At 56.3% G+C, this 12,353-nt stretch overlaps 1 protein-coding gene across 1 annotated transcript; it reads left to right on the top strand.

Moving 5' to 3' along the window:
- Nucleotides 1-8,513: 8,513 nt before the first annotated feature.
- LOC136367324 (glutaredoxin domain-containing cysteine-rich protein 2-like) lies at nucleotides 8,514-12,148 on the top strand. The gene is made up of 3 exons (XM_066328839.1): nucleotides 8,514-8,892; nucleotides 10,726-10,941; nucleotides 11,969-12,148. Exons 1-3 carry the CDS (start codon nucleotides 8,566-8,568, stop codon nucleotides 12,146-12,148), a joined length of 723 nt encoding a protein of 240 aa, XP_066184936.1. The 5' UTR covers nucleotides 8,514-8,565.
- The last annotated feature ends 205 nt before the right edge of the window (nucleotides 12,149-12,353 follow it).

Genomic DNA, 12,353 nt, shown 5'->3' with positions numbered 1-12,353 from the left:
GCAGCTGTCCCTGCCCTACTCTTAGATTCTTTAGAAGTACAGCATGGAAAGGTTTAGTGTGTTTTTTCAAAAGTTCTTCCCTGAAGATCATGATTATGTTGAAACAGAATCTTTCTGTATTTCTGTAATATCGTGGCCATTTGGCTAAACTAAAATGTTGACAAACATCTTAAGGATAATGCCAGGAATCAATGACCTCACTCTGTTCCATCTCAAGTTTCCTTTTGCCTTGGTGCTGCTGGGTCTGTCCCATGGTGATGTGTGGGGCTGGTGAGGTGCACACTGCTTAATCAGTGATGCTGCAAGCAGCATCAGCTCATCTGGGAGCAGTTCTAAACGTGATGCTTGACATAAACTGTACTGAAAACAAAGGGTATTTTTTTTGGTTTTTTTTTTTTTTCCCCCACATATTCTTTCCTGTTTGTGCTCTGTGATTAGCACTCACTTTGTATTTTCATCTGGTTAGATTAGAAAGGAAACAGAATTATGAGATGCCCTGCAGTGGGGAGGTGCTGGAAATGGAGTTGAGTGAACGGTTCTCTGCATGGCAGCTCCTGCTCATCTCCAACCAGATGTGTTTGGTGACTCCTCCAGTTTCCCTGGTCTTTAAGGGCCAGGCTGCATTAGCTGCACTCTCAGAGCCACGGGTGTGACAGGCTCTGCTGGGGGATGCACATGCACATTTCCCTCTGAATTCCCAGGGGGAAACAGGCCACAGCTGGAGTGCCTGCTCACCTCACAGGCTCCTCACAGAGCCAGGCTGGGCAATCCAGCAGTGCTGAGCACACCCGGGGGGCCAGGGGATCAGGGGCTGGGGCTCCCTGAGGGAGTGACATGGGTCAGGAAGCCCCCTGTGCTCTCCATCTCTTGGGAATGCCACCAGGGATGTGGCTGGGCGAGCTCCCCTGAGCCTGGCAGTGACTGCAGCCCTTCCAGTGCCTGGGCCACAGGGCACTGATCTCCCACGTGGGCTCAGGGCTTTTCCAGCTGAGCTTCTGAGCTGCCAGAACAGCCCAGCGAGGCTCCAATCCGGGCTGCATTCTCTGCTTCTACTGCCATACAAAAACTGTCTGTGCTAACCCTTGTATTTACATAACATGTTAAATCTTCAAGGCACTTCCTAAAAGCTAATTCTTCTCTGGAATGCCCTCAGAGTAAGCGTCCCCCACTCCCCAGTTTACATGGAGGAGACCAGGAGAGGAGGCCACACAGCCTATCAATGTCCAGTTTGGGATCAGGATGTGAGGCTTTCCTGGATTTCCACTCCACACTCAGGCCATTCCACTGAACTTTATCTGTCACCGCCTCTCTCTTCCAACAGGACTCGTAATTTGGGTTAAAAAATAAAGTCTGCTCACGCTTCCCTTTCATTTGAGCAGTCTCTGGAGCCAATGCTGTAATTAGCTCAGGCTGGAGGCGGCAGGGTGCCTGGTCTGGAGGACGCTGCTCTGCCTGGGCATGGCCCCACGGCCCCACTGGAGTCCTCTGCAGCTTCCCAGGGCATGGATGCCTGGTGCTGAAGGGATGGAACTGCTGAAATACGTGCTGCAAGACTGGGTTACTCAGAGAGGTTGACCATGGAGCTGGGAATTGGGAGACAACATTGAGAGCAATGTGCCCACCTTTGCTTCCACGTCAGCTGGTTACACACACCTCGGGGTGTCTCTTCTGGCTTCCCCCAGCTCCAGCCTGGGCTCAGGAAACAGCTCCAAGGGATCCCAGAGCCAAGTGCACACACGCTTTGTCCCCACCATCCCGCAGGGGCCCTGGGCTGGGGCTCGGTGGCCACGGCAGCGCTGCTGCAGCCAGGGCTGTGTGTGCCATGAGGGCACAGCACCGCCGCTCCTCCAGGGGAAAATGCCTCAGCCACTCTGCACCACGCAAGTGGATCATGCCACATGCCTCCTTCCCGGGGGAAGAGGGACCTTGCAGGCTGTTTTTAGCTCCTGGAGGGCAGGAGAGGGGGTGCCTCTTACAAGCTGCTGCAGATTATAGATCTGAGCTGGCAGCTCATCCTCCTGCCCACCCACAAACACGGCGCCCAGTGCTGCTGCTGGCAGGGGCGAGTGGCAGGACCTGCCTGTGTCCCCAGGCCCCAAGGGCCAGTGCTGCCCCTGGCAGCGTCCCTGGCAGTGTCCCTGTCCCTGGGATGGCTGGTCCTGGGCAGTGTTTGCTGGCCGTGGGCAGTGGCTGTGGGCTCTGAGCACACGGCGGTGCTGATGGCAGAACCCAGCACATTTAGTAAATAAATTGTGTTTGCTTGAAGACATAATTAGGCCAGCGTGACTCTGCAGGGATGTGCAGAGTGTGTGGACCTGCAGCCAGCACAGAAAGAGCTTCCCTAGGATCTTCCACCTCTCAAAGCCATGCCTGGTGTCCCGTGCTGGGCAGCACCAGCGGCCACCACCTCCCAGTGCCCACCCACAGCCCCAGGGCCACCCACAGGGACAAACCCTCAGGGAGCTCTGTGCTTCTGAATCTTCTCCTTTCTTGCCCTTCATGAGGTACGGGCACACCAGCTGGAGCATAGAAGCCAAACACTGAGACCCCATCCACACTCCTAAAGAGGAGGGCTTAGGGGAGCTGTTCATGAAGCTCACAGAGGGTTGGAGGCTGTGTTTTGCCATTACAGCCTTGTGCAGTCTGGCTGCTGGGTACTGTGAAGGCTTCAGCTGATTCTGAAGTAGTTGGAGGAGAGTGGTGCCTGTCCAGAAATAGAAAAGTATTTTTAAATTAAATTTATTCACTGATTTTCATGAAGACAGATTGTTGTGTGTTTGTTGAAGTGTCATTAGGAGTAGTTGGCGGTGGAACCAGGCTGAGCAACAGTGAGAGAGGATGGACGTGTCCTTCCTGTGACTGGGGAGGTCACCCAGGCCACCTCCTGCTCCTCCTCCTCTTCCTCCCCCTGCAGCCTGGTCCCTGCACCTGGGAGGAATGGAATGGGGGTGTTTAAAGCTGACCCCAGGCCTGGGGCAGACACAAACCCAGCTCTGACACCTCTGGGCTGCAGGGGCCAGGGCTGGAGCAGTGGGTAGCCCCTGCCCCTCCTCTGGGAGCTGAAGATGCTGTGAGCCCCTGGCCCTCAGCAGACAGTGCCCAGTGCCCCCAGCAGCTCTGGGCTTTCTGGTACACTCATCCTTTTCCCTGCAGTGCAGAGCAGAACCACGGAGCACAGCATCCTGCCTCTCTGGCATCTGCCCCATAAGTGCTGAACCTGCAGGGATGGAGTTTTAATTCTCCAAGACAAGGAATCAGGGTTTCCAAGTAGTGTGGACCTGAGCCCAGGCCTTCAGAAGCTGGTCTCGATGTAGGTCTGACTGCAGAAAACATCAGGCTACAGTTACCCAATTAAACACATGGAAATGGCCCCACTGCCTGCAAACTGCAACACCTTTAGGGCTCCCAGGTGTTTCTGGCCAGCAGTGAGTGCTGCAGGTTATAAACCCTGCTGCTCTGGAGCCCCCAGCCCCAGGAGGGGATGGTGCAGTACAGCAGGGGCAGCACGGAGGGGTGAGCACTGACCAAAGCACTGCAGATGTGCTGCTGCTGTGCTGATGAGGGACAGGGGCTCAGCTCCTCACTGCTGCTTGCTCTGGGCGTGTTGTGACCCGGGGGCTCAGTTTGACTTGGCTTCTCCCACAGCTCCTGCTTGCAGAGCAGTGCTCCCCGTGGGAGGAGGTCTGGGCAGCAGGGCCAGGCTGCTCCTGAGCCCCCTGGGAACACACAAAAGGGGCTTGAGCCCTTGTCTGGAGTCACCCTGTGCTGGCAGAGCACTTCCAGTGCCTGCAGGGCAGAGAGGAGCTCCTCAGAGCTCACTTCCAGGGGTTTATCCAGCAAACCCGTGGGCAGTGCCCCTGTGCCGTGGCCAGTGGCTGTTCCTCGCCCACTGCACTCGTGTCCTCCTGGGCTGTGGTCCCAGGCTCTGCTGCTGCTCTCAGGAGCAGCCCAGGGAGGGTTGTGTCCAGAGATAAAACTCAGCGCCTGGGAATTCCCCTCTTTGAGGCTCTTTTTCCTGTTTTCTCCTTTGTTTCTCTGTGACCTGAGGAGTTTTGTGCTTACCTGGGCAGGTGCAGGGTAGGCTGGCTGTGCCCGCGGAGCCTGCCCGCGCTCCCGGAGGTGCTGGGCGTCCTCCACCCCCGCTGACCTCATCCTCCAGGAATGTGCGGCGGGCCCTGCCTTTGCCGGCACAGGGAAACCTCAGCTTGGATCCTGGATCCGTGAATTCACGGCGTGTGTGAAGGTGTGTGCATGTATCTCTATCTGTGCACCCTCACGGCTTGTGAATCCGGCTCACTGGAGGGTTAACGCATCCAGAATTTTAATTAACCCGTGACTTTGGCATTTTAGTGAAAACGGGAGGCTGGGCACAAAAGGAAACCCTGTCAGCCCCCTCACGAAGGCAGATGATGCATCGTGACATCAACACCTTCGTTCAGATCCAGTCAGGTGCTCAGGGCTCCCGTGGAGATGTTGGCTGTTTGTATCAGAGGATCCAGCCCTGAGCTCCATCCGTGCCCGGAGGTGCTCTGGCTGCTGCTCCTCTCCACAGCACTGCCCAGCTCGTTCCTGCTGTGCCCCAGCCCCTCGGCCTGGGCACCGTGTGCCTGTGGCAGGCTCAGCCCTCTCTGGAGCACGGAATTTGGATACAGGAGGGCTCCTTGGGAAGGCCAGTGGTGGGGTTGCTGATCCAGGGCTGACAGTGAGCAATCAGCTTCTGATGGCCAGTGGATCAGGAGCTCAGAGTGACAGAGAGAACAGCTCTGGGACAGCACTGAGCACCCCCACTCTGTGCTGGGCTGCTCCCACCCTCTGCAGGAGCCACGCAGGTCCCTGGGCTGTGGGAGCCAGGGCTGTGCTCTGGCTGGGAAGGAAGGAAACTCCTGCCTCAACTGCTTGGATTTCTCACAGGATCTGTGCCTGCCCCTGTATTTCACAGCAGGAACAAGCCAGTACTTCAAGCATGTCTATGTAAGTCCCTGGCAGAGGATGATGATGGCCAGGAATGCCAGAAATGCTTGGTGTGGGTCAGGTTGCTTCCCCTGGAGACAAACCCTAGTGCCTCCTGATCTGAACATCAGAGCTTACACCTGAGCCAATCCTGCAATGTTTTCCATGGTTTGGAAATTGCGGTGCCAGGGCAGTGAGTGCCAGGGCTGCCTGTGCAGGTGCCACCCACTGCAGCTCCTGTGTGCTGCTCTGCTGTGTCTGCTTTCTGCTCGTGACCCTCGGCAGATTCCATCCATCCCTGCAGGAGCTGGAACACTGACCAGGCTTCTTTGGGGGCGATGGATTAGGTCCCACCCTGGGGATCCCAAACCCTGAACTTGACACAGCCAGGTCTGAGCACTGCATGGCCTGTCAGGTCTGCCTGGGGAAGCTTATCTTGAAAAAAATCCTTCACACTTTAAAAATTGTTCATTTGAATATGTGATATTTAATGTCAGATAAAAGATAACAGATGTCTTGAGCTGCTGGCAGGTATCAATTGAAGACAGCTGGGAGCAGATTCTTGTCTTGGCTCACGTGGACAAGTTTAGTATAAAACAGTCTCAGCCTAGACTGCCTCAGTGCTGCTGAACAGGGGACTCCTGAGCAGTAGGTGGCAGGACATTTGTAGTTTTTGAGGGTCACCTCTAGCTGCAGACGCCAGTATCTCCTGGCACAAGAACGATGAAATCCAGGTGCAGGCTGCCAGGCCAGCGGGAGGGCTGGCTGTGCTGGCTGCCAGTGAGTGAATGTCCCCCCGGGCCGTGCTCCTCCTGTCACGGAGCGGTGGGAAACAGCCCCGGGGGCCCGGCAGCGCTGCTGTGTGCTGCCGGTGCCGTGAGCATCCTCTCCCCGTGCAGGGAACCAGGGCAGCACTGCTCGCTCCGAGCAAGCGCAGCACAACAAAGTGTTTCCCAGCAAAACTCGCAGGTGGAAACACGCCTTCAAAGCCCAGCTCAGGGAGCCTCTTTCGGGCCGGCTTTGCCCAGCCCCAGCTTTGCTGCAGCGGCTCCAAAGCAGCGGCGCTGTGCCCGGGGCAGGGCTGGCGCTTTGTTGTGCGCAGCCCGCGGCTCCCGACCCTCCCCGGGCTGCGGGGGCCAGCAGCGGCCCCAGCCTCAAACACGGTGTCATCGGAACGCCGAGGAGCCGAGTCTGCAGTCAAACAGCGCTGTGATGATCCGGGTCGTGCAGCTTAATGACTTCACTGCTGAATGCCGAATGGTTTTTGTTGTATTTTTAGTACGGCTCGTGCGGGGTGTGGGAAAAAAACCCCCGCTGGCCCCGGGAGCTGCGGGGGCTCCACCCGTGCCAGGGCTCCTGCACCCACCCGTGCCAGGGCTCCTGCACCCACCCGTGCCAGGGCTCCTGCACCCACCCGTGCCAGAGCTTCTGCACCCACCCGTGCCAGGGCTCCTGCACCCACCCGTGCCAGAGCTTCTGCACCCACCCGTGCCAGGGCTCCTCTGTCCCACACCCACCCGTGCCAGGGATCAGGGCTGGAGCTGGGGTTGGCCTCATCAAACAGCCCCCGGGAAGTCCCCCTTTGGGATATTTAATGTGGGATTATCGACTGGAGATGTTCAGAACAGTCGAGAATGGGGCTGTTTGGGGATCTTTCCCTTTCAAGAGCCATCAGTGGAGGGACACAAAAGAAGCTTGTGGCTCTGGGAGTGAGGGGTGAGCAGCCCCCTGTGTGTCCTGGCCTGGGGTGGCGTGGGGAGCGTGTCACTGGGACACGGGACGGGACACGGGACAGGACACTGGGGCAGCAGGAGCCAGGGCTGGCCGTGCCTGCCTGAATCCTGCAGAGCTTGGGCTGTTCAGGGGCAGGGCCGGGTGGATCCAAGCTGTGGCAGCACCCGCGGGTGACTGCAGAGCCACCAGCCGCCCTGCTGGGCTGGCAGTGGTGCCCGTGCTCTGCTCTCCCATGACCGCTTTGAACTCCTTTGCTGTCTGATCGTTCCCTTCATCAAAGGAAAACGAGCTGCAGGGGAGGCAGCCCACACAGCGCCATTTGTGCCAGGCTGTGGATGCTGGGGACCTTTGGGAAAGCAGCAGTTCCGAGGGCCGATTCAGTGAGCTCACAGTGGCACGGGTGCATCGGGCTTCCTGAGCGCAGCCAGAGCCGAGTGTGATTCATGCAAATCAGAGTTTCCACACGGGTGAGCTCCGGTGTGTGAGGTAGGACGGGAGGCTGCCACCAGCTCCGTGTGCTGCTGCTGGGGAGTGCCGAGGGCGGCTCCGGGGCCGGCTGCTCACCCGGGCGTGCCCCGGCCTGTTCTCTTGGTGCAAGAAACAATTTTTACATGTCCTTGTGGTGAGGCTTCCAGCGGCCCACGGGACCCTGAGAGCGCTCTCTGTCATGGCACAAACTGCTCCTGGCAGCTGCTCGGCTGCTGGAAGGTCTGTGCAGGGGAATTATTAGTAGGCAGCTCCTAAACTGTCATCCTAGCACTTCATTAACAGACTTTTAAAAGACATAATGAATTAACCTATTGAGAGAATGAAGCTTTAACAGTGCTGGGTTTGAACTGAAAGAAGTTAAATGAAGCTCTCTGCCTACATCCTGCCAAGGCAGAGTCTCACTTGATGTGGAATGGTGGATATGTACTCACATCTTGGAACTCGAAAAAAAGGGGGTTTTAACTCCTGTTGGGGACCTGTGTGATTCAAGTAGGTGTTGGGAGATATTCAAAGCCCAGAGAGCAGTTACCCATAGGTGTGTTTTGTAGCACAAATATTGTTTATTTTACCCCTCAAAGGGTCAGAGGAGCTCGGGATGGGCACAGGGACCAAACCCACAGGGACAAGGCAGAGAGGGACCAGCTCTGGGTGGGACCCCTGAGGAGGGGCTGCCAGGGGAGCTGCCTGCCTGGACACGGAGATTTGGGAGTGTTGGGGCAATGAACTCCCTGCCTGGGGCTGCATGAGGAGATGGCTGTCTCCTGAAAAAAACCCAAACCCAGAATGGTCCAAAAGGCATCAAGAATTACAGATAGGGATTGAGCACTAACAAGAGAATATCTTAATTAGATCTCACAACCTGTAGAAGAACAGGTTAGATTAAAATGAAACTGAGCTTTGTACTCTCAGGGTTTCCGTGTGAGAATGGAAGAGGATTTATTTAAAAATTTACAATTAGAGAGGCTGGGTTGCTTTCTCTCTGAATTTGTCTTTTTAGCCTTTTACCTTGTCAGAAAATTATGAAAAGCTACTGGGGTGATGTATTTGGGGCAGTTCTTATCACAGCACGTGGCAGAGCCATTTCCATGGTTTCAGAAATACGGGTAGAGTTTCTTATTTAATCCTCTCCTTCCAGGTTAATCCCTTTCTTCCTGCGGTGTCCAGCCCGGCGCCACTCACCAGCCCGCCTTTGACTCCACTGCCAGCGATATTTTCTCTTTGTGAATTTCTATCAATATTTAATACAGCGGTGTCAGTTTTGCTGTAAGATGAGAGGAACTACGAGAAACCCTGAATTATACATCATGCGGCAGGGGGAAGCTGCAAGCGTTTCCTTTTGGACCCGAAGCTCTCGGGGCCGATCTCCCGGACCCGCAGCTTGGAACCCCGGGGATGGAGGAGCCGCAGGAGAAGCCGAGCCCGCGGCACGAGGGCCGGCCCCGCAAGGTCAGGTTCAAGATCTCCTCGGCTTACAGCGGCCGGGTGCTGAAGCAAGTCTTCGAGGACGGGCAGGAGCTGGAGCCGCCGGCCCGGGAGCACTCGCGGCGCTTCCTGCGGCACAGCTTCGAGCCCGAGGAGCTCTGCGGGCCCGCCGAGGAGCCGGAGAGCAGCTGCTGCTGGCCCACGGCCCTGACCGCCCAGAGGATCAGCATCCTCCGGGAGGACCAGAACCACGGGCCCCTGCTCGGGGACTGCCCGCCCGGAGCCGGCCTCTGCAGGGTGAGTGCTGTTCCCGCTGGGGACACGGTGACAACAGCCTGACACTGCAGGGTGAGTGCTGTCCCTGCTCTGGGGACACGGTGACAACAGCCTGACACTGCAGGGTGAGTGCTGTCCCTGCTCTGGGGACACGGTGACAACAGCCTGACACTGCAGGGTGAGTGCTGTCCCCTCTGGGGACACAGTGACAACAGCCTGACACTGCAGGGTGAGTGCTGTCCCTGCTCTGGGGACACGGTGACAACAGCCTGACACTGCAGGGTGAGTGCTGTCCCTGCTCTGGGGACACGGTGACAACAGCCTGACACTGCACAGTGAATGCTGTCCGGTCTGTCTCTGCTCTGGGGACACGGTGACAACAGCCTGACACTGCACCGTGAGTGCTGTCCGGGCTGTCCCCACTCTGGGGACAGGCTTCGGGCTAAATCCTGCTCTGGTGACACAGTGACACCAGCCTCACACTGCAGCCTTATCCTAATAAAACTGTTTTCACTCAGGCCAGGACTTGAAAAGGGTTGTTGTGAATCTCCAGCTGTTATCCCAGGAATTCTGTGTGCTGAGTGTGCCACAGGTGGCAGGATCCTCAGGGTCTGCAGCAGTGCAGGCGGGAGGGAACAGTGTCTGCCAGCTGTGCTCCAGCTGTGCTCTGGCTTCTCCCGGTGCTGATCTTCATCTGTCCATTGCGTGGAGTAAAAGAGAACATTTTCATACATATTGAGATCTGTACGTGGGAATCCTACTGTATCTAGATCAGTCAAATGTAAGGAGGATGTTAAGTTAATTAGATATATTTAAAATATTAAAGTTGTGTGACTACAGCTGGCAGGAAGCCAGGGCTGCCATTGGGTACCAGGTGTCCACATCCTCTGGCAGCCAGAATTCCTCTTTGGCTACTTTGACAATCCCACCTTAGTTTCAGTGGCAATTTTCTTAAGATGTAATTAATGCCACTGATAAAGAAGTGTTTCTTTAGTCCTAATAAAGAGGCAGTACATGCACGGTATGTGTAAATACTTTTGATGGCCTTGATTTGAACACATTGAAAGTCTGTTAGTTCCTGGGGCTCATCAGAGCTGTGGGAGGGAAACCCAGATGGCTGATATTTGACCAGTTCACACACTGGACATGTAGTCTGCCTGAAAACATCAGACCACGACGAATCTCTGCTGCCCAAAGACAGGGCACTGCTGTGATCTTATCCACGCCGTTATTTTGGTTTGCATTCTCGGGTAAGGCTCCTCTCCCTGCCCAGCCTCCCCAGGCACAGACACCTCGAGCACACAACCGCAGTGTCCAGCAGCAGCCTGTGCTCCAGCAGCGTGCCCTGGGGGCCTGGAGACACCGTGTCTGCAGCACAGCCCCGGCTCTCGTTCTCAGGGCAGGAGCTGTGCCCCCCTGCCTCCCCTCCTGGCTGTCCCCACAGGGGAGCAGCTGTCCCCTGCCAGGGGAGCAGCAGCCACCTCACGGCAGCTGATGTGACTCAGGGCGTTTTCTAGGAGAACATCTCCCTTTGCACGGCTTCTTGGCACAGACGCTTTGAGTGAAATATGAAGAGTGTGTAAAACAATAGGCCCCAGTAACTCCATATGACACCGAGGGAGGAGGGAGGAGGGACCAGGTCAGCAAAGTGCGGCTCTCAGGGAAATGTTTGACCAAGTTTAGCTTTAAAATGACTAGAAAAACCCCCACAAATTCACCTAGCAGGGCTGTACCTCCACCAGTTTGCTGGATGCTCTGGGGGTGGTCAGGGGAGCTGGTGGCCTGCTGGAGGGGAGCATCAATGCTTACAGAGTGAATTTATACTGGTGAGACACTGGTAACTTCCTTCTGCAGACTTCCCCCGTTGTAGATTTTGGCAAGATCATAATCTACACCAATAACCTGAAAATCATCCGTGCACCGATGAACCAGAAAGAGCTCATGAGAAGAATCATCCAGACTGAGGGAATAAATGACTGGACGTTCGTGTACCGGGACAAGAAAGAACGATTTAGTGCTGGACATAGAAAAGATGGGGACTATAAGGTCACTTGCAACCAGCATGTGCAGGTAAGAGGAAATGGAAAGTGCTTTTTCCCCTTAGCCCCGGTGAAACCACCCAAGCTCCATCCACGTCTGTATCTGGCTCCTAAGTTTGGATAAAAAGCACCTCTCTGTTCCTCATTTCCCTCAGGAGGTAACAACCAGCACTGTGCTGAGATCGTGCTCTGGGGACAGCGCTGCTGCTTCCAGGCGCTCCTGTCTGCCACTGATCTCTCCCCCTGGAGCTGGCTGGCATTTACAGAGCTTGGCTGGCCTCCATCCCTTGTCACCCCTCCCAGCGGGAGAGGAGCAGGCCAGAGTTTCTCCAGCCTTACAAGGCTAAACACAGCTGCTCTGTGGCTGAGACTGCTCCAGGCTAAAATTTTAGTATCAGCTGAAATAAGGTTGTGCCTTACATTTGCTTTCTCATGGGGGAGTCTTTGTTGGTCAGAATCCCAATTAGTCTGGCCGTGGTTTGATCCCACAAACCCCAGTGCTGTCATGTGGAGCTGATACAGTTTCAGGAGCTGAGTCTGGGCTGTACTGAGCACAGGTCACCGCGGTCCTTCTGCTCCCACGAATTTCAGAGTGGGATTGGAAAGAGGCTTGGCACAGTGGGAGAGAGGCAGGCAAAAAGGACAGCTGGAGAGAAGGTGTGCATGGTGGTGATGGGGATTTGGGGAGAGACGGTGAAGAGCCATCCCTGGAGAAATGAAGCGTGGCTCAAACTTGGGGCTACAGAGTGGAAATGGTGTGGTAAGAAACGACAGGAGGATGGGTGGAGCTGTGCAGAGAAGAAAGATTACTTTGGAGTATTGTTATAAGCCCAGTCACATTGACTTCTCATTTTCTAGCAGTAGCTACAAACGGCCCCCAAGAATGTTGGGACCCTTTTTGTCAGTCCTTGCTTGGAGAACAGGTCATGGGCAGAGTGGTGTGTCAGGAGCAGCCGTGATGCCAGAGACGGGGAGACAGAGTTTCCCCCTTTCGAGCACGTTCCTGACTTCGGTATCCCATACCCACTAACAGACTTTTTCCCTGCTGTGTGCTTCAGGATGGCGACGCTGACCACGGCTGTTCGCAGTGCAGAGGCTCAGGCTGTGCTCCGTGCTCGCTGTGCCACGGCAGCAAGTTCTCGATGCTGGCGAACCGATTCCGGGAGTCGTACCGGGCGCTGCGCTGTCCGGCGTGTGACCAGAGCGGGCTGCAGCCGTGCCGGGTGTGCGCCGCCTGAGCCCCGGGCCCGGGCACTGCACAGCTCCCGGCTCCCGGCTCCCGGCTCCCGGCTGCCAGCCCTCCGCAGCCTGCCCCGCGCTGCCCTGTGCTGCCCCGCGCTGCCCTGTGCTGCCCTGCGCTGTCCTGTGCTGCCCCGCGCTGTCCTGTGTTGCCCTGCGCTGTCCTGTGCTGCCCTGCAGTGAGCTGAGCGTGTCCCGGCCCCG

Source organism: Sylvia atricapilla, chromosome 14 (assembly GCF_009819655.1).
Source record: "Sylvia atricapilla isolate bSylAtr1 chromosome 14, bSylAtr1.pri, whole genome shotgun sequence".
Taxonomy (NCBI): domain Eukaryota; kingdom Metazoa; phylum Chordata; class Aves; order Passeriformes; family Sylviidae; genus Sylvia; species Sylvia atricapilla.
The sequence above is the reverse complement of the archived record's forward strand: the minus strand, read 5'-3'. Positions and strand labels throughout refer to the sequence as shown.